We start from the raw sequence: 27430 nt of genomic DNA on the forward strand, positions 1-27430 counted from the left end.
GGGCCCTGAAACACACTGAGGTGTGACTCCTGCTCTTTATTCATTTCATTTCCTTTGTGATAGGAAAGTTTTGCAGGTGAGCTTGTATTAATAAACTGTGCTACTTAAACACATATTTTGGATGAGAGGCTGTCGTGTTTCAATTTGTTTAACATATCAAAAAGAAAAGTAAAGAATTGCTTTGGTACAATACTGAAGCTCTGGAAAATTTTTTAATCTAGTGGGAAACCATCTATCCAGAATGAGGATATTGAAAGATGTAGTAGAACACAGCATATGAAAAATGTGCAAGAATGTTTTAATGAGGAATGTGCGTACTCAATTTAAATAATACACTGAAGGAAATGATGGATGCTGCCCTCGGTCAACTACACTTGTGCAATTAGAAGTGGTAAGGCCTTTCAGGAAGCTGTGCTGTAGCCAGAAATTAGCAGTGATGAGCTGGCAGCAGTATTCCAGATGCTTCACAGCGGCACAGTGGCTGCTGTCCTGCCATGCTGCTGCTGTTGCACGTGTCTGGGGCAGGGCTGCTCTGCTCACAAACCGCACTTAGAAAAAGTACAGGCAGGAACTTAGGTCTGCCTAAATACTCTGATAAGTGGTGAAATTTCGTAATCTTGTACAAGAGGGTTGAATAGCTAATAAGGTGCCTGCTTCTGGCTTTGAAGTACTCAAATTTATTTTTTTTTTTCCCAAGGAGCATGGTAGCTTGCATAAAAATGGTTCGTGGATCAAAGGCATGGCTGTCAGTCTTCCTTTGGGATGCTGGGCATGTCTGAGAGTGAGACAGTGCTTTTAAAAATGCATAATTTCTCGATGTGTTTCTGGTTTTATCGCTCTAACCAGACTTCACAGTGGTGAATTCTAGCTGAGCTAACAGCTGCTTGTAGCAATTATACCTGAAGAAAACTGATTTATGTTATTGTTTTCTATACTGGTTTAATGATCCCTGTTAATCCAAGAAGCATACAGCAAAAGAGTGGGTTCTGAGGGAAATCAGGTCTATCAAGACAAACATGAACTCACTGCGTTGTATTTTTTTAATAATAACATGCCCCTTTTTAGCAAGATGCAGCATATTTTGTCAGTAATAGACTGGTAAATTGTCAATTAAAAATCCACATACAGTGCAGTCCCGACTGTTTATTGTGAAACTAGGTATTTTGCCTTTGTAGACTCATTAGTTTATTTAAGTGTATTTGCTTAAGGCATTCTCCTGTGTGTTATTAGCACTGTGGAAGGTAATCGACACATGATATGGTTTCAGGATAGAGGTTGGCAGGTTCCCTCTACTTGGAGGAGGAGGCGAAGCGGGTGTGCCCTTCCCTCCTGACTGCCTCAGCCCTCTCCTCCTCCCTTCCGTGGGCTTGGTCTAGCTCACAGCTCAGGGTATTTTGTACTGGTTTGTCTTAAAAACCTTTCCGAAATTTTATTTTTATTTATTGTCTCTCGTGTTTGTTGGCTTTGTCTTCTGCCATTTTGGTTGGTTCGGTCAGCACACTGGGCACTCAGACAGATATTAGGCTCCTCAAAATAACTAATGGAAAAGCGACCTTGCCCCTCCAGTCTTGCTGTTGATTTGGCTCCAGCCTTACCATGAGGTGCTCTTATGGCAAGACTGGGAGATGAGGGAGCTGATTGACAACTACTTGGTGCTCAAAGGGGTGTTTTTTCTACATTCCCTACACTATTCATTGTTTATTTTCCTTTTACGTGTCAGTTTTCTGGTAGCTTCATGAGTGGCTCAGCTCATGGATGGGTCAGCTGGCCCTGGCATAAAACAAGGGGAAGGAGTGTGGTGCTGGGAGCAGAGGGGGAATGGGACCTCCCCATCAGCAGTGGCCAGCTCCAGGGTTGACTCTTCTGCTGTGGAGAACCTTACTGGTAATTATTTGGCCTTACTAAAATTATGTTGGTTTTGTTTGATCTGTAGCAGTTTCTGTCTTTTGTGCACATTAAATAGATGTTACATGGGCTTTCTCACTAGGCTTGGATTTTTTTAGCATGTGCAGTTGCAGCCAGGAAATAGCTGAAGGGTTTTTTCCTTCTCTTTTCCTCGTTAGGAGCTTGCAAAAGCAGTCATCTTAAACTCTTGGTGTGTAAACAAGGCAGCAAGATGCATCTGAGGACTTAATATAGTACAATTAAATGGTGAGGGCCATAATAGAATAAGGATTGAGTTCACTGCACCTGTTTGTTTCACAAAATTGGGAATGTAGCGGTTTTGTACATTAGTTAGCATTTTGCATGGGGATAGATGGTGGTTTGCTTTCGGGAGCAGGAATATGTGTGAATACTTAAATTATGCTTTATTTATGGATTATACATAAATATATAGAGAAGAGAAAAAAAGTTTAAACTTTATGTTGTGGTAAATTCATGGTATGTCTAAAGTAGAAAGGTTTGAGTTTACCTTTGTGTCCTTGCTTATGCTGCTAGTATGCCTTTCAATTCATTTAAATCTCTTTCCCTTCTTCCCTTTAAAAGTCTGTGCTGGTGAGACTGGTGCCAGTAATTCATTAATCTGTGGAGTAACTCTACACGTGTTAGTACAGTCAGGAGTGTAATTGTATTATTTCTTGTACCAATATTGTTCTGAAAATAGCAATGCATACATCTCACACTAACAAACACATACTTCCTACAACAGAAAAAAACACTTCTACTATTAAGTAATCAGGTTTTAAACAGTGGCACACACTTCTATTATAGAGGTAGCATATTTTCTGACCCTTCAAATAAAAAAAGCTCAGCTACATGAGAGACCATAGTCTGGGCTAGTGTATCTATTCTTTAGAGAATGTAAATTAATTAAAGGAAAGGAATTTGTTTATCTTGCTTCTGTATTCGTTCCTGTGGCTTTTTTTTTTCTGCAGGAGGGTTGTCCTCACAGGGAAATGCTGTGTTTTTTTAACTCAGCAAACACTTTAAAATCTTACATATGGAATGCATTAGATTTCAATTGGACATTATTGATTGTGTGGTCAATCCAGCAAATAAAAAAATACAAAGCCTTATAGATAAGGCAAACAGCATGGATGCATGGTGCATTGACAGAGCTGGAAGTTATATACTATCTGAAACAGTAGGGCTACTATCTCTGGTTATCACAAAAGCCCAAATGTCCCAGTGTGCCTGGTGTGTCAGTGGAACTTAAATCTCTGGGTGTTTGGCTGTGTGCCATTTTGTTGTTTGATGGTCCATTGGGATTGATAACATTACTTCAGATTTCTAATTGTGGCTGTGACCCCAGTGCTTTGAGGGCCTTAAATTTTGTTACCTTTGGCATGCTGGAATATTGGTGAAATAAAATGCATGCCTGAGAAAGCCTGAGGTTTGTATAATATTGTTCATGGTCTCTTAACAAATGGATGAAGGTGAGGTCTCTGGGAAGGGAAGATAAAGCAAAGCAGCCCAGCAGAGCACAGAGCTGTCCATGTGCTTGTTGCAATTTAACTCTTCAGGAATCCTATGATCCTTTGTTTAGCCACAATCAATGTTTTATCCTGAATTTGCAAGGCAACCAGGTGCTAGTATTGTGAATCAGTTATCATTTGACATGACGTAAGGCCTATTCTTACTTGCAGAAAATGTCATTTGATGTTGTTCCCTTTTTTTCTTGTGTTGCAGATGTGACTGGTGGCAGCTCTTTCCGATCCCACACAGATGTTGTCATTGTCTATTGTGCACAGAGGGCTGCTGGGGGTAGTTTTGCTGGGCTGAAAAAGGAACAGCCTATGTTCTCCTGCATGAAGTACAGCTTTGAGAGGCAAAGAACTGCTCCTGCCTTTTTTTTTTTTTTTTTTTTTTTTTGGCAGGATGTGACACAGGTTTTTTAGTAACAGAATTTTGCTTCAGGGTTTGTGGGATCTTCAGTCTTGAGGCCCCAGATGATGTTCCCAGCAGTGCCACTGCATTCCTTCCAGTAATAAAACTGTAATGGCATAAATAGTGTATTTATTCCATTTTATATAATAAAAGAAGTACGTTGAAGCAAAATGTCACCTTCAGTAATCAAGGACGTAGATTTCCTTCTTAGTGGTGCTGACAATCATTCCTGATTTTTCTAAATTGCTTATGAGAGATTCATGCAGGAATTTACCTGGATTGGGAGAAAATGTTTAATATAAATGTATGGTAGTGAGCTGTTACTAATTGATTATTTTCTACTAGATGTGCTAGTACATAGAGTGAAGCTTGTGTATGACTTGAGTATGCGTGTATGTGGATCTGATTTACCTGGAAGGTCTCATGAATAAATCAAAGCTATAGACTATTGTTAATTAAAAAAAAAAATTGAGCACTGTTTAGAGGCAAATCAAGTTTTGCAAACCTAGATATTGGGCACACATGAGGACAGTGTTTATCATTATCCTGTGCTTCCATAGGTTGTGTGTTGTCCATGTAGTCTTTCAGACTTTAGCAGTAGCATAGTTCTGATCCAGAAAATGAGTGTGCAGAGCTGTTTTCTTTGGTTTGATTTATTTTCTTTGTATATTGCTGTCATACCAAATTTTGTGGTTCCATACGTTTTTGTTCTCTTACCTGTTTTGATTCCTAGTGGATTTGCTTCTGTTTGAATGGATAATCCAAGGAATTAAGACTGGCAATTTCTTGAGCCAGTCCTTCTCTGTTATATGGGTACAACAGTCTTCCAGAATGAATAGGCAGAGTAGTTGTTAAATACTATTATTATCAGTGATGATATGCAAACATGAAAGAATTCAGATTCGTTTTCAGGGCTCATCCTAATTTGGCAGAAGTAGTAATCAAAGGGAGAGATACAGAGAACATTTAAAATGTTGCTGTGATGCTCGAGGTATGTCATGTATGTTGTGGGGAAATTGTGCTTATTTTCACACTGTCTAGGAAAAAAAATCCTGTGTGAAAATACTATAATTTTCCTTAAATATTGTTTTAAATGCCATTGTATTTTCATTAAATAACAGTAAGTACTGGTGCTTTTCTTAATTGTAGGTTTCTGTTCCATTAGATGTGATAAAGTTTGAGGCATAAAATTCTCCTGTCTAAGGAATGACCTGTGAGCACTTTTTGATCTCTTTTTATCTCCTGCATTTGTAATTTCAGTGTTACAGCCCCTTCTTTGTGCAGATTGTGAATGAGCAATTACTGTAATGACACATACTACAAAATAAATGCCACAGAAAGTCCTTGTGATCTGTTAAAGATTGGAAATGGCTAGTGGAAGGTCTTGTTTCGACCTTCCTGGTGATACTCTTATCTGAAAGGAATCTAATTAAAAACTACCAACCTTATGCTTTTTATCAGATGGGTTAAGTCAGTTGCAGGCATGAAACAGAGAACGTATGATTTCTGTAACTGATTACCTGAAATTTCTATTTATGGAAATTTACTTGGCTAAAAATCCAAGTTCTTCTGTTCTTACCCTCTAAATTGTTGCACTTGGGCCAGCCAAGCTTATTTGTTTTAAAAATAAAAATAACTCAAAAATAGCATTACATTGGGATTTTTAATCCCTGATTAAAACTCTATTGAATAAGATCAGGAGTAACGTTTTGGAGTTCCTGGTGGATGAGCTGGTATTTTAATCAAGGAGCAAAGTGCATCGTGTCAAATAAGAAACTTTAACGTACTGGTTATAGTTGACTTGTTACTAACTAGGCAGGCATTGCAGGGAGATAGAAATTCAACTTTCAGGGTAATACCCCTTCTTTGGAGTGACAGTGCAGGCTCTGCTCTGCTCTGCCAGCTTCAGCTGTCTTTTGTGTCTAGCAGCAGTAGCACTGTCAGCATTTTTAATGGAGGATTTCCTGTTCTCTTCTGTCTAGATTAGAGTTGTAGAAGTATGCTTTATAGAATTCACTTGTAAGAAGGTTTTATTATTGTTTAAATGTCAGTGTATGTGTTTAGTAACAAAAGCTTCAGTACACTCACTCATTCCAGTAGTACTTTTGTATTTTGTACACAGAAGAGAGTATATATCTGTGCGTGTGTAAAAGTAAATACATGTAAATATACAGAAGAATAAATGTATTTGGATTCAAGAGACAGATTTAGGGAAGGGAAATTTCTCCTGTAAGACATGTTTTATCTTTTTAAGAAAGATACACATCAGGTGTTGGTTTTAATGCTTTCAAGTGCTGTGTATATCCCTGCTGGGTGACAAATTTTATTTCCCATAAAATGTGTGAGGGTGAGACTGTATTTCAGTATTACTACTGATGCAAAAATGCCAGGACATGCCAGGTGTTTTGACAGGAATAGGCTGCTGTCTGTAGCCTCGCCTGCTTCATGTTCGTAGTGCATGAAGGCGCAGACTTTGGGGTCTGCTTTGCATTTGCAAATTCATTATGGAATGAATCTGGGTAAAAGCACATACCTGGACAGTCTTTGCAGAGCCCCTGAGACATGAGGACCTGTGTGTCAAACACCTCATGTAAGACAGCATTTTGCTTGACAGTATTAATTGGAATAATTGATCCTTGTAAGTCTTGCCCATATGGGGCAAGTGGGCAGTATGTGGCTTTGGATGTAGTTAATGTACTCTTTAATTTGCTCCTGAAGCACAAGATGATGATCTTAATATGAGTTCTTAGATTCTGTATCTTGTGTTTTAAAAGAATTAAAAATACAAGAATTTAAGTTTGTCATGGCAAGCTCTAGTTCAGCTGTCAAGGATCATTATTCCATGTATGAATACCTTTCCTGCTCTATCTTGATCTTTGTTTGTGGTGTTGTACAGAGCTCAAGTGTCTATTTTTGATGTACTTTCTTTCTTCTTTTCCAGGTGAAGCAGGAGCCATAGAAGGAGTACCTTGTGGTTTGCAATCATGCCATTCCCCTTTGGCAAGTCCCACAAGTCTCCTGCAGACATAGTGAAAAACCTGAAGGAGAGCATGGCAGTGCTAGAAAAACAAGACATCTCTGACAAAAAGGCAGAAAAGGTACAGTTGTGATGTTCCAGTCGATAAACTGTATTTGAAAGTGGGGGGAAGGGGAATTTACAGCTGTTGAAACTGGATCAATTAGGAATTATTTTGGGGGTTTGTACCTTGATAAAGGGTAAGTTACGTACCTTTGAACAGCTGCGTGTCTTGTTGGTTGGTTGGCTTATGCCACTGGCAGCTGATAATGATATTTAAAATAATTTGATTTGGAACTGTAGGACATTGCATTCTTTTAATAGGCAGTTGTACAGTGTTCTGGTGCTTGTGACCACCGCAGTGCCTTCACTACTGCACAAGTAGTTCTGTCTCTACTTGTCCATGCAAGTCTTTACAGAGCAGAGTGTCTCTTACTGAAGCTGGAGAACTTTTTGTCTTCATGGATGTCAGCAGAGAATATATTTTGGCTTTCTTGCGTCTTCCTCAGCCCACAGTAAGATGTGAAAAGTTCCTGTGCTAGTGCAGTTTCCTTTAGATGGATGTCTTGCTACTTCAGGATCTGTACCTGTCCACAGTCATTGACTTCTCAACTGGCACTCTTGATTTTATAGCTTTACAGGAACTGACCTCAAAGTTCAGACTGTGTGCAGCTGCATCCCACCTAGTGAGTTGTGTGGCAGAGGTTTAGGTTAACACCCTCCTTGGAGCCTCTCCCGGCATTATTTAACTATTATTTATTTATTTATTTATTATTTATTTAACTAATATTTAACTATTTATTTAACTAATATTTATCTATTATTCTTGGCATCCACAGGATCCCATATGGGAGTTAGTCACAATCTTTTCATGTTCACATATATTTTTAAGCAGAGTGGGGGCAGCTCCTCTACACTGTTTCACCTAGATTTGGCACTACTACTTCTAAGGGTCTTAATGAAATTGCCATCTTAGTTCTGATTTTCTTTAATAATTAGCATCTTCTACCCCATTGCCACCATGTGGTATGTTCCAGGTGTCTTGCAGAGTACCACAGTACTTTCCTCTGATGCTTTTTCTCTCCTACTGGAGAGTAAAATGTTATGGTCTTTTATGCAGGCTTGTGTGAAGGTTGGAAGGATTTTCATTTGCTGCTGCTTTTCTTCTTTCTCTAAAAGAGACTTCTGTCAGGAGAGGAGGGCTAGGTGCATTCTGTAGAGTCTCTGATGAGACTTGGCACTGCCTCCTTTATCTTGGCCTCATTATTAGTTCCTGGAGATGTGGCTTGATCTTAAAATCCGTGCTCTTTTGTGTCATCTCTTTTTGCTTAGACCCCAATGGGGAACAGACCAGATCATCGCATTGTGTGTAGCTGTGTCCTGTAGCACATGCCTGTGTTCTTGATGCTGTAGCTGAAGGTTATGTACCATTTCTTCTTGCTGGCCTTTAGTCCCACACCTCCATCTTTTTGAAAGACCTCATTTATGTGAGTCTGCTGCTCTGACAAGAAATAATATGCTAAGCCTGTGGAGTGGTTTTTCCTGTATCATACAGAAAGTAACACATTGTGTTTGCAGGAGTACAAAGGCAGCCCACATTCACTAGTTTAAGTGTGAGGAGGGCTAAATCCTGACATTCAGGGGAATGAGCCTGGGTATGGTAGTGCTGTTCACTGTCATCCTTGCTGTTCACAAAGGCGACCAGCTGATGAATCTGAACATTCATATAACACCAGTGTCCACAGCTCCATGCAGAGATTCATCCGGAATTGTTTGTTTCCATGGCAGGCCAAGACTTCAGGAAGGTGACTCCGGTTGTGACTATTTAGCCCAGGTGGTTTGCTGGTTTGATAGAGAAAGGTCTTCAATATCTTATGGACCAGTCCATCAGATCTTTGAGGGCTCTGATTGGACACCCTGAATTCATGCCTTCTTCCTGTCCAGTCTGTAGAAATGACTGGAGTGAATTTGGAGTTAAAAGACAGCAGGGGTCTGAGCAGTAAGGGTCTTAGAAAAGAAAAACATTTCTTCATGCCCATATGTCAGTATTTAGGAATCTTTTACTCTTTCATTATCCCTTTTATTATGATGATCCTTTCTGCGGTGTAACTTTTCAGCGTACTTTGGAGAAGAATTCTGTGCTGGTGGCAGGGTGAGTTCTGTGGCTAGCAGTGGAACAGAAATAGAAAAACCCACTGTACATAAAGCACAAAAATTGCTGCCTGGTACTAAAAGGAGAGAAGGATGCAAAAGTTGTTCTTATTTTCATTACTTGATTTTATTAGTGATTAGACTTGTATAAAATATGGTGTGTCTAATTTTGTCATTGTTGCTGTTTGATCCAGGGGTGTGCTTATGTAGCCTGTCACATATCTCAGTGCTTGGGCAGCATGCTACCTACTCAGTGTTGGTTACTGTTTGTGGTAAAGGTACCCATTGGGGTTAAGGGACTACCTACTTTTCTTACACTCTTGTTTCTTACAGTGCTGAGTTTGCTACTACATGGTGAATGCTCTTTAACAATTTTGTAGCACAGTTGGAAATACAGATTTATAAGAAAATTAGACAAGTTTTCCCTGGAAGTTATAAGTGTAATTAACTACCTTTGAACAGAATGCCTTTTTTTTTTTTTTTTTTCAGTGCTTAAGCTGAAATTTAAAACTTTTAATGTTCTGTCAGAGGAAGCAAAAAATCGAAGGAGGTAATAAAGATTTTTAAATCTTGGACAGTGTGTGTTCCTGTCCATTCTTTATAATGAAAATGGAAGATATTCTTCAAAGTAAAAGATGTAGAACAATAGTAATGTCTTGTTCAATTATGAAACATTTTGTCCTGTCATACTGGAAAATTTGTTTTATAACCAAAAATCTGAAATTCAGGTGTATCCTAGTTACATGTTAATCTGCTTTTTGAGCTCTGTGATGAGTGGAGAAAAATTAACCAGGTAGTTCTCCAGGTCATTTGAAATGCACTTTAAGCACGTGGTGCTTGTTTAGGAGCTGTGACCCAGAGCGGCTGTGGGAGCTGGGCTGTGGCTCATTGCTCCCATCTGCCTCATGTGCCACAGCTCTGGTGCTTGCTGGCTGCAGTGCTGTGCTTAGCACAGAGGTCCTGGCTTGCTGTCTGTCAGTATTTTGGAAGGGAAATGAGATGTCAAGTGCTTTATAACTGAAAATGTGTTCATCATATATGCTGTTAGTTCTCCATTACTTGTGCTCTCTCAGAAAGGGGAGCTAAAGGGAAGGGGAAGGAAACCTTCCTTCCTGTAAGTGGGACCTACCCTTGATCTAGTCCATTAGTTAGTCTTTATTCACATCTCTTCCTCCTCTTTGGCTGATACCAGCGTTTTTTTCATACTACCAGTTCTCTTGGTGTGTGGCACACATTTATTGTCGTGCAGGTAAATATTTACTTGTGTAATCAAGTTGTTCTTTGCTACCCTCTGACCTTGGGTTAACCTGGTCACAGCAGCTCCCTTTGGGCTGTTGGGTGATTGTTGGAGCCCTGTTGTTATCCCAGGCAGATTGGCCCTTGCAGGTGTGGTTGGCCTCTCTCCTTTACATCACTGCTGCGTGTGATGGCAGCACACTGAGTAATGGGGCTGGACCATGAGCTGCTTTGGCTCAGTTGTCCCAGGTGGTGCTGTGCCATGTTGCCATAGGTCAGATTTCATTCAGGGAGTTAATGCTGTCATTTACAAAGCAGTAAAATCTTACATTTGTTATGCATGTGTGTACAATTAATCTGTGGTTGAAAGAAGGCTAAAGGTTAAGTAATCTGCCTGGCCTCCAGTGTGGGGCTGTTACTCAAGGGGTAAAGATGAAGCTTCTTCCAGAAGTAGCAGGTGAGAGGACATGCTGCTCCTCTAATTGAACTTGGCTCTTCTGTGCTGTCTCCATGCTAAATGTTTACTGGAAAATCATACAATCATTTTTGGCCTTTAAATGTACTACTGCACTGATGTAGTTACTAATACATTTATGGAATTGTCTGTTTTTATAAGCATTTTGAAATCTGGCCAGTTTAAATAGTTATTAAAATGATGCTTTTTACTTGTGATAGATACTGCTCTGGACTAGTAAAATTATTCACCCAGTACAGGCTCAAAGCTATATCTGGTTTATCTTTTTGATGGATGTTTTCATTAATAGTGCAGTTTCTGTAATTGCATTATCCATGTGTAGAGAACCCTCAGCCATTGGAATTCCATAGGCCTGGAGACTGCCAAGCTCATTGGAAGTGTGTCAGGACTGGCCATGTGTTCTTTATCTTCTACTGTTCATAAACCCCAGATAATCCAGCTGTACAACTCTAGATAGAGTATTTGGGGTTTGCACTGCTTACCATTTAAGGAAATATTAAATTTTAGAGTATTTCACTGATATTTCCAGAGACTGGAATGAACCATAGCTGTAAAGATGTGCAGCTATTCTGGTGTAACAGTCATATGTGTGACTTCATGGTGTCTGCTTTTATTTTTAAATAGTATCTTCCTGTCTTTCATAAACATAGAGAAGTAAGTACTTTCTTTATTTTCCTTGCTTTACATTTAACTTTTATAGTGTGGCTTGTCCTCAGATGGTATTGATTTTCTGGCACCATTGAATTTCAAATATGACTTGCCATGAAATTTTTCTCTAAAATTCAGGTTGTTCCTTCTCAGTGTTGAGAGCATATAAATACAGATGTTAATACTTATAAATTTTAACATACAAAATATGTACCTAGAGGCTATAAAATATATAGAGAGTATAGACATTCTGTATATACAAAATACACCTTGGTCATATATTGTACTGGGATGTATTTTATGTATTTATACATACGGTATCTGATTGTTCCACTTTTCATCATGGGTTTTTGGATGAACTTCACTGTGTATTTTGGTCTTTCTCTAGAGATTTTTTTCCCTTCCTAAAAGAAAGCAGTGCATTAGGCAATTATTTAGATCGCAGTATCCTAGAAAATCTTGCAAGTAATGCTATCCAACCTTCTCTTATCTTTCTTGATTTTATTTTTTTTTAGTAGCTTTTACTTGGCTCTTCGCACCAATATTTAATGTAGCATTATATTTTTGAGGGTAACTATCTAAATCCCATTCTGCATCTGAAATGGCAAAAATAGGCCTGCACATCTTGTATTTGGAATATGTTTGAGAGTTCATGGAATATACAAGAGTAGGGAGGTTCTAGAAATTTGTAGAAGTTTGTTTCTAGTCCTTTTGATACTGAATTTTCGAGTAGAAGAAATATAAGGATGTTGTATTTCATGAAAGTGTGGTGTATTGAAGGACCTTGGTTACTGATACAATAGTTGCAGAATACCTCATACTTCTATTTACAGAAGATACCCAGAAATGGTAGCTGGAGTGATGCAAGGCAAACTCTTTGATGGTACAGGTGGTCAGACACTGGTACAGGTTGCCTGGAGAGGTGGTGGAGTGTCCATCCATGGAACTGTTCGGAGCATGGCTGGCCATCAGCCTGGTCAGTTTGGCAAGACTGAGGCTGGCCCTGCCTCAAGCAGCTGGTTGCATCCTGATGGCCTCCTGAGGTACTAAGAAGCTGTTCTGCTTCTTAGGGATGTGGTTTAGTGGCAGACTTGAGCTTAAGGGTCTCTTCCAACCTCAATGATTCAGTGATTCCCACTGAAGCTTCATGCCATGCCAAGTTCCAGTGAAGCACATTCAGGTGGTCTTGCCAGTTTTGAAGAGCACTGAAGTCCTGCTGTCTGTTATTGAAGTTCCCGAGTTGTACGTTCGTGTTGGGGTAGAAGGCTTTTTGGTTTTTTAAAGCCCTCAGTGTTTGGAAACACTGCATTGTTTTCTGCCTCATTTGCAAGCATTCCATTACTGGTTTGTGTCTTGGGCTGGTGGTGAGGGAGAGCCCTAAAGTGCAGTTATTAAAGTTTTGGGTTTAGGAGGCTCGTTCTGTTTCCTGGGGTTTTGGTATGAGAAATTCTCCACTCACATTTTTAATTACAGGCATGCCCTCGATACTGCCATTGTTTTAGCTAAAATAGGCAGTTACTTAAACTTTTGCCTTTCTTCCTCTTTTCATCTTGCTTTCTACATTAGGGTGCAGGGACAGACTTTGCTTCCTCTTTCCTTGGTAGCCATGCATCAAACATATCTCTTCATATCTCCATGTCTGAGAGATGTTCCTGTTCTTCTCCTACTAAAGAGCTGTTTCTTCTGAATTTCAGAGAACAGTTGTGTGGTGTAATACTGCTCCAGTACGGTGAGCTGGTGTTCCCATTTCACGTTTTCAGGAGCTGGCGTGAATCTGAGTAGTCTTACTGAGCACCTGCTTCTTGCTGTCTTACTAACAGTGCACAGAAAATCCTTTGGAATTTCGATTGAGGAGGAGACAACTGGGACTAGGAACTGAAGTTAGCAGGAAGAGGGACGCAGCAGGGAGTGGAAAGTTGTGGAGGGGCTAAAAATGATATGGAGCCTCCTTAAAGGTCATGGAATTCTCCTTGCATACCTAGCAAAGCTGGAGTGGCTTTAGCTTGAATAGTGCATGGGTCATGCTGATCTTAAGCCTCTAGATAAAAAGCACAATGAGAAATCTTTTTGCATACCTTTTGTGAGACTGGCAATACCCAGAAAGAGATAATTTTTTCACTTTATTAATTTTCCGTGAGCTATCAATCATAAATACTTTGCATTAAAGTGTATGCATACTTTGTTGGCAGGTTCATCTAATTACTAAAATCCAGTGCACTTACAAACCATTCAGACTTTTTAGGCATGTGAAGAACCATTATAATTAAACCAGCTATTTATGACGATCATTTTTAGCATTTTGCCCCCAAGCTCAGTAAACATATATATTGAAAGGAGTAGTTCTTTTTTTGGTCCAATACAACTATGTTTTAAGATTCAGAAGTGGGTGTTTAGAAGTATTCTTGTTGATTTATATTTTTTTAGTTTTACTTGTGAGATAACTGTGTTTCCACTGCTAAATGCTGCTCCAGCTCATCATGGCAACTTAGGAATTCCTCACAAGTAGACAAGTCAGACCTGTCTGTCTTCTGTAAGGTGGACTTCAAACAGGGAAGGATTTTAGATCTTTAGTAGTCTCCTGTGTCCTTTTGAGTGTACCTCTTTCTGGGTCTGTTGGCCAGGTTGTTCTTGTATACTGAGATAACCTGAAAAATGAAGTTGTTTCTCCTTGAGGTTTTGTTTGTTGGAAAGACTTCACCCACAGTAACTGGAATGGGAGCCTAGTATTTGGCAAAACCTGATGTGTGCAAAATCTACAGGAGGAATGAATTTGGTCTCTCTGAGCAGTTCACTAGGGACAGGCATGAGGCTCCATGTCACATTTTCCAGTCTGATCCTGTGTAACTGTTTTACAAAATGGAAATTTTATCAGGTTCTTTTAATTCTATTGCTGTTCTTTAGGGGATTTTTGAATGGGAAGTTAAAAGGCAGTAAAAAGGAAAAGATTTTTACCTTTGGTAACTAAATTGTGTATGTCTTGCCTCTGCTTTTTATTGTTTGGGTTTTTTTTTTAAATACCAGTCTCATAACAGTCTTATTTGCAGAAAGAATATCTATTGTTTTTTTTTAACAGATTGTCATTTCCTGATTATCCCCCCCCCAATGGAAGTTTGCAGATGTTAAGAATAAAGGAGCGTGCAGTTAGAAAGACAAATGGCATTGTGCTCTAACTGTATTGTTTTCCCATTTTCTTTAGGCGACGGAGGAGGTCTCAAAAAACCTTGTTGCCATGAAAGAAATCTTGTATGGCACAAATGAAAAAGAACCCCAAACAGAAGCTGTGGCACAGCTTGCTCAGGAGCTGTACAACAGTGGTCTTCTTAGTACCCTAGTAGCTGACTTGCAGCTAATTGATTTTGAGGTAAGAAAGGAGGTTTGACATCTCTTACGTTCTGTATGTTAAAATAAACACATGTGAATTCCTACCACTTTAATTGATTAAGATGTTTCAGTCTTCAGCTTTTATTTTGTGGTTATGACAAATCCATTAGAAAGAGAACTCACTGTTCCAAACTGCGTAGAAGATTGAGCAACTATAGAATATGAAATCTGTCAATTTAGGCATATAAACAACACAAATTTGAAGTAGATAAATCTCTAATCTGGTAGTACAGTTCTGTTAAAATTATGGAATAATTCTTAATTGTTGTGTACACAGAAGGGTTAATCTCTTAGTAGTAATACCGTAGTGAACACAAACCTTAATACTACAAGATGTATTTATATGTTCATATGGCTACATCAAATTACTAGGAAAAGTAATAGAATTATTGTAACATTTATGAAGAAGTTTAAATATATAATTTAAAGCTGTTAGTTTTATTAATAGTCCAGTATTTCTCTCTCTTTTTAGAAACAAGTGATGCAACCTTTTTGCTTTTCCTCATCTTTTTCTCTGTTTATTAAAAAAACAAGCTGAAGTATTTATTGATCAATTCAAAATAGCTATACTTATTTATATTTAAAGGTATCGCTATACAAGCCTCTGTGGCATTTGTCACCACATCACATGGAATAATTTACCTTCCCAGCACCATAGTGAAAAATCCTATTTAGTTACAAGATGCTGCAGTACAATTGGATTTTTCTCTTTTCCCTGAGGTCTCAGAAGAAGCGTGTGGTTGTCTAGGAAAGGAGCCAAACCCCATGTATCTCACTCCACAGCCTCAACCATAAAGACCGTTCCACTTAAGATTGCTTAAAAATGGGATTGTTCATAAACAAGTCGCTCACAATACAAACACAGGAGTTTAAAGTCCTATTGTAGTTTGACATTCCAAAAACAATGGCTTTCTTCCCTGTTCTTTCTTCTCTCCCTTCCACCCCACCCATAACTCCCTCTGACTTGTGTTTAATTGTAATACAGTGGTATTTTTTCCCTACCCACACAACTGTTTATACCATACATAAAACATTCAGGTTGTTAAATAAGCAAGGAGACCTGGGAAAGCTGAGAGGGAATGCTGAAATGTGATGGCCTTTAATTGCTGAAGAAAGGAAATCATGAAATGTCATCTGGATTTTGCTGACCTCTAGATTGATATCAGCCTGGTGTTTACTCAGCCCAGTTATTAGCAAAGGAAACCTTATCTCCTGGTAATGAAGAATGATAATGATTTGCACAGGCTTGCTCTCGTTAAGGAGGGCTATGCTTTTTATTCTAAGGGGACGTGGAAAGATTGTGAGTTGTTTCCTGCCTGTGGCTCTTCTGCTGCTTTGTTTCATGAGGATGTGATGGTTCCTCTTGGAAAGAGAACAAGTCATTCACTGCTTTCTAGGCTGGACCACGTCTGCTTTTTATGGATGGGAGCTGGCAGACTGTCCAGCTATTGTTGCTATCTAGAATTAATGTCAACACACCTGTGCTCCAGATGTGCTCCAGCTTCCCAGCTGTTACAAAGCCAGTCAGATGTTGCCTTTGATATCCCAAATGTCTGTGCGAATTTACTGCATTTGAAATTATTTTTCCATTACTAATGGAAATTCATATTTGATTTTCTGGTGATTTTTAAACTTGAAGAGTGGGTCTAGAATTTTTTCTTTCTGGTGTCCCACCACAGCTGGAGGTTATTCAGTGACAAAGCTAAACTTTTTTTTCCTTTCAGTCTCACTTCTGAAGAAGGTTACCTTTTAGAACAGGAATAGACAGCTTGTTATTCGACAGGGACTGTTCATTGTGGCTCTTTATCTGTCTCAAATATACCTGAATCTGAAGTGCTATGGTAAAAACAACCCATAGAAAAGTAAGAAGTAAAAACTAGAAAAATAACAAATTTGATGTTTTAATGAAAAAAACTGCGATTGTCCAGCCCTTGCTATATGCCCAGGCCTGTTTAAAGTGTTGCCCTTCTCTGGAAGCTTGCTTTCCAGTAAAGCAGTCAACACAACCATCTCCTTACCAGTCTTAACACTTACCAGTTATCTCCTTGCTGGTTTGCACTGAAAGAGATGGCATCCCTGGTGAAATTAGGTTTTATGTTCTGTTGTTTTGGAATTTTTTAAATGAAGAATAAAAACTCCCCAAAACCAAAACTGCCTTTTGCCAAGGGAAGCTGCATCCTTCTGCTGAGAAGAGAAGCACAGTGTCCCTCTCACCTCTGGCTGTCGTGACTGCTGGCACAGGGTCTGGGGCCTGTTTGCCATTGTTAGGCCATGAGGTCACTTGGCAAGACACCCCTGTGACAAAACCTCGCTGTGGGATTGCTGTGTGCCACTGGCAGCTCAGTGATGGGCATTAGAAGGAAATGCTGTTCTTGCTGGGGGATCCAAGGCAAACGCCGCGATCCAGCGCAGAACTGGCAGCGTTGGTGAATGGGAGTTGATGACTATATTATGTGGAGCTTGAGTAAAGCAATTTCTGCAAACACTGCTCTACTCATTTCAGAACAAAGAGTTCTGGTATTGCTTTGGGCTGGCTTTCAATGGAATTGTAATTGAGAAAACAAGCATTTACAAACAATCCCTTATATCCTGAAAACAACACTCCAACAAAACTGTCTGTGGTAATTCACAAACATGCCATTTGTAAAACTACAGTCCTCCTACGTTTTCATAAACATTTCGTTTTTTTCTCATGCAGTCTTTTGTACACTGATCAGAAAATGGAAAGAATTTTAAATAATTGATGTTGTTTTTAAAATTCTTGCTTGTTAAATACACCCTGCATTTAACTCAAAAGCTTCCTGGTGTTACTCAGGAGATTTACAGTACAGCTAGAGCTTGTCAAGAAACATTATATATATATATATAGGTTTGGTGTATAATGTTCAGGGAACCTGTAGGTGGAGTTGCTTAACAGGCCTTTATTTGCAGGTCCAAGCTTAGTACAAGTTGGCCTGGTCTTTTTCTGGAATAGATCTGATAACATATAATCCTGAAGGTGTCTTTGTGCAGTCCAGAATGGACAGCTAATTGCAGAAATCTGGCTTTTAAATGGTGTATGTGAATGACAGTGAAAAGTGCTTATGTTTATAATCAGCTTTTTGTTAGATGTCTGTACCAGTTTGTCATCTTCAGCTATGGTCTGACAGAAGAAATAAATAGGAGATGTGTATTTATTCAGAAAAGAACATTTCCAGTTCCTTTTACACTGTTTGGTGCTATGCTTGTGCATTTTTTTTGTGTACAATTTATGCTGAATTCCAGCATCCTGGTCTTACTTATACTTCTTTTGTGCATTGAAAAATGTGAGACTTCCATTTTAGGTCAGTGGATGATTTCTGTTTGTACTATTCATTTATTTATTTATTCCACTTTCATAAGTTGCAGTTCTAAGTTGGATGTTAACACTGCAGTTGGAAATGCTTTGCACACTCTTAATGTGTCCCTAGACAAGGGAGAGGATAATGGAATGTTGAAGAAACACACTTCCAGGCAAGAGCATGGTTAAAAACTGTTATGCTGTTAGCAAAAGCAAGTATCAAATAAGCCCAGGAGATTGATGCTACATAGAAATATGTGATGAAACATCAGCTGGCTTTACTGCTGAATGTAAATTACCCATGATCTGGCTGCAACGTGATGTAATGTTTTGAGTGCTTTGGCATATTTGAAATGGGCATAAAGAAACAGAATACTGAATCCGTTCAAGATCAGAGTATGGAGGCTGACTGAACTGCAGAGCTCCCCCAGTACGACTGCATGAGGTGATGATAATGTTTAATTGTTAACTTGCCTGTGGACTTCAATATTATGTGTTTAACTGCCGATGTTTTTGACAGGGCAAGAAAGATGTTGCACAAATTTTCAACAACATTCTCAGAAGACAAATTGGTACAAGAACTCCCACAGTTGAATACATCTGCACTCAACAAAATATCTTATTCATGCTATTAAAAGGGTATGTGCACTGTGAAGCATAAGTATGCTTTTACGTGAAGTAAGGGGTTTTTTAAATGCATGGAGAAGCATTTAAAAGAAACTGAGTTCTGACATTTTGTTCTTCCTTTGCAATATGCTTGATTTTATTTTCTTTTTCTTTGGTTTTGGGGTCTGTAATTCCCCTAAGTAAAGGAAAATTTCAGTAATAGAACACGAACCATTTACTTTTGCATGAAATATAACTGAAAATTGAGAACTGTTAGTAATCTAAAATGCTCTCACAGCGCTAGTAAGATGTTTTCCTTTCAGTATACTATTTGAGCCTATTTAAACTATTCTCTTGTGAACTTTTTCATCAAGAGTTGAAGACTGTTCTTTTTCCTTTTAACAACAATAATTTCCAGTTTGCTGGCCTATCTTAGTATGGTCTTAGACTTCTTATTCATAGTGATTTATATTCCTGTATTGACACAAACACACCAATGCAAACCTGACCAGAAAAAGAACTATTTGTTGCATACTGTGCAGGCCAGAGAGCTGCTTCTTCCTCTCTTCTTGTAATAGCTGGTGTGCTGGATATCGAAGGGTCATGCCATACTGAGTATATGGCTGGGCATGTAGAGCTGCAGCTCTCAAACATGAAAGCAGAAAATAGTTGCTTGCATTTCTAATAATATTAATTAAGAAAGTTCTGAAAATTTCAATTTCACTGTCTTATTTTGGGACAGAAGAGCTCATCAAACATTAATAAACCATTTAAAAAAATACAGCCATTTATAGTTCTGGCTGCAGCTGCTGGGTAAGCTTGCTGTAGTTGAGGAGTACTTATTCCACCTACTGGGATACTAAAGGGTGTATGAAAGGGCCACTCCTCTCAGTGGGATACTTGCCTGTTGGTAGTAGCATTGAGATGGGGAGGATAATCAGGTGGGTTTTTAGCATATAAACAGGAAGCTTAAATGTGTTTTTCCTCTTACTTCATCCTAGTTCAGAGCAGTCATCAGAGGTGCTGACTGAGCTGCCAGTGCAGGGCACATTGGGCTATTTTATTTTAACATCTCCAGGTTTGCCTAATCCTGGCCATTTGCATATGCCACTGGAAAATGTATCATGCAAGAAACTTTCTCTGTGGAGAAAGAAGGAGTCCCACATCTCTGTTTCGTGCTGACTCCAAAGTTTAGCACCAGAAGCAGTGTGGAATACTTACCTCAAATCATATGAGCATAAGTTCTACACTTGTCTGCCAGAGCAGCTGCTTTTCCCCCCCTGCATTACAGTCCTGAGTGACTGTAATTTCATTTAAATGGTAGAGGGACAAAAAAAAAATATATTAATTGTGGCATAATGCAAAAGAAATTATTGGTGCAGTGCTTCTTCAAAATAGTTTACAAAAGAGGGCAAAGATATTTGAGGTGCAGAGAGATAAAATTGCTTTTTCAGCATGTTTTCATTGGTAAGTGCTTGAATGAGGGCTGCAACACAGTGGTGCTCACTTTTAGTCTGTGTTGTCACTCTTCAGAGAGCTGTATTCTCAAAGGGGTTATTGAAACTCATATTTATAAGTCAGGATGTTTGATATGGGCATTTAGCAACTTATGTGTTACACCTGGTATCCAACTGAGACAAATTTATGTAAATTTACACTGTTGCATGAATTGCAACAAGTTCAGTAGATTTCAAATCTCCATGACAGGTTGAATGGGAGAGTATTGCAGGATTTAATAAAAATTATTTCATAAGGGAATGTTTTTGTAGGTTAGTGTAGTTAATGCTCACTATGCACAATGATACTTTTCTCCTGAAATTTTGGGGAATTTCAATTAGCTTCCAGTGGTATAAGAGGGAGGATTCTGGAGGTGTGTGGCAGGAAGGCAAGTGAGAGACCGTGACTGCTCCAGAAGCTGGAACCCCATGATGTGCAGAGCAACCAATGATGCTGAAAAATGGTTTAATGAAAGAAGAGATCTGAATTTATGTCCAGTATTATTAACCCCTCATGCTCATATGTAAAGTTTTATGTAAATTGCTGTCATGTTTAAGTGAGCAGCTTTCAAGACAAAGCATTTACTGCTTTTCCAGATGTCTGCAATCCCAGAAATATGGAACAAGAAAACTGATGTTGAAAACAAAGAAAGTATTTTTATTTAGTCTTGTTTCCCAGTTCATGAAAACCATTTGAATTGGCTGTAATTGTAACTGGCAGCTGTTTCAATAGTATTTTGTAGAAATATTTAAATATGTCGTTTAGTGCAGGAATGAGTACCTCTAATTTTTATGGGTTTGTTTACTTGATAGTACTGAACACTGTAATTAGCAATGTGGTGCTGCAGTGCTAACTTGTGAAAGTTTATAAATTTATAAATAATCTTTGTTGGTTTTTTTAATAGGTACGAATCTCCGGAAATTGCTCTAAATTGTGGGATAATGCTTAGAGAATGCATCAGGCATGAACCACTAGCTAAAATCATCTTGTGGTCAGAACAATTCTACGATTTCTTCAGATACGTGGAAATGTCAACGTTTGACATTGCTTCGGATGCATTTGCCACATTCAAGGTAATTTCCTCACAACCTTGGAATTGTTACTTCTGTAGTTCTCTGCTTTGTGAACCCAATGTTGTGTGTGATGTTCTTGGCAAAACAAGCCTTGGGAGAGGGCAAGAAAATAGGTGTGATGCAGATGGGTAAGCTGGACACCGTTCTTCCTTATTTCTCAGAGTGTAAGACATACCTGTTAATACATATAGTATATCTGCTCCCCAAAATTTTGTTCTAGAGAGTAAGCTGTATCGTGCATTACCTGAATGCATGTGTACTCCCATGCCAGGGGCTTTAAATATGTGTCTGCAACTTCTCCCGTGTTCCTCCTGAGGACGCTTGATGCTGTTGCTTTGTTTGGGGAAACTTTTGTGGCCCTAAACCAATCAGTTATACTGAGACAATAAGCATAATATTAATCAATATTAAACGGGGGGTCTTAGCCTTGGTTGTGTGTAGTTGTGTGCAGAGCATAGCCTTGATCCATAAGTAGCACTCTTCATTGAGAATTTCACAGGCTTTTTATCTGTGCATTAAAGTAATGCATCACAGATCTTTCCTAAGTGATGCCAAGATCCTTAGCAGTGTCCACGTAATTGCATTCATGTCCTAAATTAGTGTGTTTAATGAAATAGCAGAATTTTGGATTGCATGTCTTATGTGTATGAGAATGTCTACGTACTGTTTAAATCTTTTTAGTGACAATACTGGGTATGTGCTTTTTTACAGGATTTGCTTACAAGACACAAGTTGTTAAGTGCAGAATTTTTGGAACAACATTACGATAGGGTGAGCAGACGTGTTTTCATATTTAGAGCTTTCTGGTGCTGTGTGTCTTATTTGAAGAAATCGGTGGTTTTATTCCTTGTTCAGCTCTGGTTTGGGGAATTTCCATGCAATAGTAAATCAGCTGAGCTTAGGGTAGATCAGAGGAAGCGAAGGCAGCAGGAATGTGGTGCTGCGGGAGCCAGGCCTGGCTTCTCCGCCAGGGGGAGCCCGTGCCGTGCTTTCCAGGCTATCCCGGGAATCCGGGAATGGGGGAACAGTGCCCAGTGCAGGAGCTGGCACAGAACGGCCTGCTAGGGAGGCACCTTAAACATCCCCTCGCTCCAACCCCCCTGCCATGGGCACCGACACCACATTGCTCAGAGCTCCATCCAGCCTGGCCTTGCACACTTCCAGGGATGGGGCATCCACAGCTTCTCCGAGCAACCTATTTCTATTACAGTTTAAGAAATAATGAGGAAACGCCTTCCACTACACTGTAGTCTAAACATTAAAGGCTCTTAGAAGAGTAGATATGTATTTTTTAAAGTGTATGCAGTGTTTATCAGTAGGGACTTCCAGGAATCTAAGGAGATTTCAGATTTCATTTGTTTTTGTTAGGGATTTGCATCTCCTCCACTTTGTTGCAATACTTTGGAAGAAGATGCCTATGACACTGGAAAAAGTCCTAACCCTTCTCTTTATTCTGTGTTTAGTTCTTCAGTGAATATGAGAAGTTACTTCATTCAGAAAATTACGTGACAAAGAGACAGTCACTTAAGGTAAGGCAATTTTATTATCTTCTTAAATGCAAAGCTAGAGATTCCCTTTAATTTCAAGGTGAGTTAACTTTATTTGAAATGGCTTCTATAAGAGCCTTGAATAGTGTTTATTTTAATTCTCCATACATTTTAATTCTTGCGATCAGCTACTTTTTTTTAGTCCAGTTCTTACATTATTTAGTGTCTAGCACAGACCAAACTAATTTCTCTCCCTATGAAGAAATGGCTCCTCAAGTTTCTTAATTTTTGTTGTTTTTTCCTTCAACAAGTCTGGTTACATTTAAATAATCTAACAAAGATTCACATGGTGTGCCTAGAGCAATACTAATCTTATATTCAAGTAGGTAAGAAGTAGTGAACATAAATGTAATACAGTGCTTGCAGCAAAGGTGATCCTTGTGGGGAAAATCCTTTTAAACCCTTTAGGATAAAGAAGGTAGCAAAAGAAGTGCAGTGTTTCTCATTTGATGTGCTAACCTGTTTTTTGGGTTTTTGTTTGTATTTTTTTTTAAGGCATTCTTTCTATGCTGAATAACTTCTGTATAAATGAAAAAAATAATGAAGTCATGGGGGAAAAAATGAAAGACTTATCTTTCCAATTCATAACAAGGGGGAACAAGTGTGATTTTTTTACTTTCTGAGGAAAAGGAGAAACTGTGTCATTGAAGTAAGGGGAAAATGCACCCTACATTTTGAAATTTGGGGCACTTAGTTCTGTTGTTACTCTGTTTACTGACCCCTGTTACTGTATTCACAGACCACCACACCATTTCAGGGGGTTGGAAAGCATTTGTAAGTAAGCTGATTCTTATGTCCAGTGTTAGTAATTTTTTCATTTGGGCTTGTTTTCTGCCTTCAGCTTCTTGGTGAATTGTTACTGGACAGACACAACTTCACAATTATGACGAAGTACATCAGTAAACCTGAAAATCTCAAACTAATGATGAACCTTCTACGAGACAAGAGTCGTAACATTCAGTTTGAGGCCTTCCATGTGTTCAAGGTATGTTAAAAACCCCCACCATGAAACAGAAAGAATCCAACCAGAAGTTGTTTAATTGAGTAAACTACTTAGCTGAGCCTAAATGGAGCTTATCTTAATGTCTGCTAAGTGATTAAATAAAGGGAGCACTAATGTTTGCTTTATTATGATCCATCTTTACAGATATCTATCTTGGTTATCTTTTGAAAATAGTTTAGAAACCACTTAGGGATTTCCGTGTGATTGACAGAGTAATCTCCTTTAGAAAATTTTGGAATTAAATGCAGTAAGATAAGGAGGAATGCATGATTCCATGTAGAATCATGGAGCATCCTGGAGTTTGAAAGTGGTTTTATCACACTGCATGATCTCTGAAGGATAGCAGTATTTTAGTCAGGTCACCTGAATTGTAATTTGAACATAACAGATGTCTTCTGACTTCGCAGCAGACAGGCAGCTAGGAGTTATAACTTGAGGTCTAAAACTTTGCAGTGAACTGTGAGATACCCATCAGATGCTGCATATGATATGAAAACATGCATTTGCTGTAGAATTTAACCATAAAGTGTCTTCAGTGGTTTCTGCAGAGGCTGTTGTGGCTGGTCACCTCCCACAGACTAAATTTACTTTGGTACTTAGGTTCAGCTTACGTCCTGATACCAAAAAAAAACCAAAACCAAAACAAAAACCTTGGATTTACTCCATTATTTTTTTCTGCGGGATACTGGAATAATTAAAACATAATTTTAAGTTACCATCATCAGTATTTTCTTAGATAATGTTTTTTAACTTAACCTTCTGTTTCTCACAGTTGTGCTCAATGCCTTTTATTTTCTTGCAGGTGTTTGTAGCCAATCCTAACAAGACACAGCCTATATTAGACATCCTTCTAAAGAACCAGACCAAACTTATTGAGTTCCTCAGCAAGTTTCAGAATGACAGGACCGAGGATGAACAATTTAATGATGAGAAGACCTATTTAGTTAAACAGATCAGGGATTTGAAGAGACCAGCACAGCAAGAAGCTTAAACTCCAATAAACCTTTAAAATATTAAACCCAAATTCAGCATTTGCTGTTAGATATTCAGCATCAGGCACTCTTATCGATTCATGAGGAACATTACTGCTAATCTGCTGTTCAGTGAACGGTTTTTGTTTTTCTCTTTTCATTTTTAGTCCAAGTTGAGAAACATAGCTGCTGCTTTCTTGCACAATGTGGACTTTCTTGATATTTGTGTCATTTCAGAATTCAAAGACACTGCTTGTTTTAGGAGTCCTGAAAAGAAAGATTCTAGGTTCGTGAAAGCAAACATATAGATACTAGTTTGGTCTAGGAGAGAAGGTATTAATGTAGTTAAGTAACAGGTTGCATGCTTGCAAATCTGAATAAATCTGTATGTTTGCACTTACCTTGTTTGAGATAATGAGCACAATGTGACCTGTGCATACCTGGCACCATAGTATAAGATTATATGCCTTGATTAAAAAAAAAAAAAAATGTGCAGTGCTTTATTTGTAATCAAAGGGGAAATGTATCTAAGATGTGAGCTTATTGGGATAAACAGTTGTCTTGCAAATAAACTGATATTGAAACTTAGCAACTTTTAAAAGAGTGAAATCTCAAGGTTCATAAGGAAAATGTATATATGCCTTTCACTGCTTTATAGAATTTTTTTTTGACATGATTTGATTTTTCTGAGACTTGACTTGTAAACTTGGAAATATGTTCTAAGGGGTTTTGTTAATTTTACTTTAAAGGTATTTCAGACAGTAGACCTAGCAGTGACATTTTGCATTTCATTTCAACAATGCTTGCTGGTTTCTTTTGTATATAACTCCTAGGCTGCTCATTTCTTTAAAATATGATTTAATTTGTACAGCAGAGGAATGTTATTGTATTAGTCTGTAACTATTACCTAATATTGAGTTTTGCAAAATGAATGCTCATGTAATTGAATACTTCAGATCACATGGAAATGCTGATTTAACAATCTTAAGTACTGCAGCATTTAAAAGGAAACAAAAACCCAAACCCAAACAAATTCTTTGTATTCACTTATCTAATGGGGTGCCATCAATTAGGGTAGGCTGAAACAGAGAACTGGAACCCTTTCTACTACGTTCTTACCAGATAATATTGGCCTTATTTAATTAAACTAGCATTGTGCTCACCAGCTTTGCAAATGGCAAGGATTATGCTAAATTAATATCGATTCCTCTGACTTCTGGGGAGCCTGCAGTGCGTCATTTCTTACAGTAAATAACTCAGTACAATAGTTGTGTTAAGTGAATGATTTAATTCCCTCCAACCTCAAGAAACAATTTCATAGGTGTCCTAGGATAACAAAATGACTTAATTTTTTGTTGATTGTGTTCTTTAATGCTGCAAACTATCAGTATTTATAAAAAGAGAAAACCCAACTGATTTTGCACCATGTTTTTGTTACTGTGACCATACAAAAGGAATCTGCTAAATATAGCTAAATGATGTTATTGAAATTGTATCTATCCATCATATAGTAACGCTAAGATCACAGCCAAGCAAAATCTCATGGATTGGGGTCTGAAAGTTCCAATTCTGCATGACTGAATGATTGCGAATGCTACAGAAAATGTTTGTTGCTTCCTGTCCTCTTCCCATTTGAAATATTTCGCAATCAGTGATGTTTAAGCTGATTTGAAAGCCTTCACAAGGGAAGTCCGAGAGCGCCAGAAAATTGAGTGTTTTCACTCTGTTATTTAAAACTGCTCTTAACATTAGAATTGGTCTTTTAAAGGTTCTGAACATGTCCTTTGCAAACAGAATCATTTTGCTTACAGGAAAGAAAATAGCTTACACTTCCCAGAGATCCCAGGCAGAAGTGGCACTGAGGTGGTGTTGTAGTTCAGTACTAACAGTCTGTTATATTTTGGTTTATCATAGCTGAGTGGAGGAAAACGTTATTTGCCAAGTTACTCACCATAACAAGTAAGGCTTCCTCTTTAGAAAGACGTAGATGTGCTAAAGATTTCTATGTGTAAAGAAGTGAAAACATTTGGACTGGCATAGAGGTTACTCTATATTAGGCCTTGGAATCAATGGCTATGGTGACTTTTTTAATATGTGGAAACATTTAAATGTTGGCTTTCGAAAAGAAGTTGTATTTAAATTAAAGCTCCTTTGATGTGCTGTTCATATTAAAAAACTTGTTCTGGAAGTGGTTTCTTATCTGCTTGAAGGCTTAAGGGTGTTACTAAAACATATTTAAATGCAAGCGGTTTTTTGTTTGGCTTTTTTCTTTTTTTTTTTCTTTTTCTTTTTTTTTTTTTAACTAAGAGATGTATACAATTGTAATTCTATTTCCATGGTAGCATTTCATTTCTCCTGAGGAAAATGCGTTTCGTATCCAAAAAAATCTGGCTGGCCCCATAATTTAAATTAAAATAAAATTTTGAAGAAAAATGTGTGTTCTTTACTGTGTTACTGAAGAGGATCAGTTTCTTGTGGATGTGTATCAGGTCTCCCTTATTGCCTTCGAGTGGTTCAGCTTTCTCCCTTTTAAATATGAAATCATTTTAAATCATGAAAAACTCTGGCTTGCACAAACATTTTTAAAGCATTAAGACAAAGCGCTGTATTAGAGCTGCAATCAATTTTAATTAATTGTTGGTAGCCTCCCTTGCCTCTTTGTATTATTATTGCTGATTG

The 27430-nt window shown here is 38.3% G+C and overlaps 1 protein-coding gene across 2 annotated transcripts in view; it reads left to right on the forward strand.

Moving 5' to 3' along the window:
* CAB39 (calcium binding protein 39) overlaps positions 1 to 27184 on the forward strand; it is a 42728-nt gene extending 15544 nt beyond the window's left edge. The window contains exons 1-9 of one of the 2 annotated variants that reach the window (XM_010405432.4): positions 1798 to 1884; positions 6770 to 6926; positions 14551 to 14715; positions 18575 to 18693; positions 21062 to 21230; positions 21942 to 22001; positions 22694 to 22759; positions 23619 to 23762; positions 24583 to 27184. In XM_010405432.4, the coding sequence (XP_010403734.1) occupies positions 6813 to 6926; positions 14551 to 14715; positions 18575 to 18693; positions 21062 to 21230; positions 21942 to 22001; positions 22694 to 22759; positions 23619 to 23762; positions 24583 to 24771 (1026 nt within the window). In that variant the 5' untranslated portion in view covers positions 1798 to 1884; positions 6770 to 6812 and the 3' untranslated portion in view covers positions 24772 to 27184. Of the gene's footprint in view, positions 1 to 1797; positions 1885 to 6769; positions 6927 to 14550; positions 14716 to 18574; positions 18694 to 21061; positions 21231 to 21941; positions 22002 to 22693; positions 22760 to 23618; positions 23763 to 24582 lie in introns of those variants that run through there. The other variant, XM_039557019.1, reaches the window with a different exon arrangement.
* Positions 27185 to 27430: the final 246 nt, after the last annotated feature.

The sequence above is a fragment of the Corvus cornix genome, chromosome 9 (genome assembly GCF_000738735.6).
Source record: "Corvus cornix cornix isolate S_Up_H32 chromosome 9, ASM73873v5, whole genome shotgun sequence".
Classification (NCBI taxonomy): domain Eukaryota; kingdom Metazoa; phylum Chordata; class Aves; order Passeriformes; family Corvidae; genus Corvus; species Corvus cornix.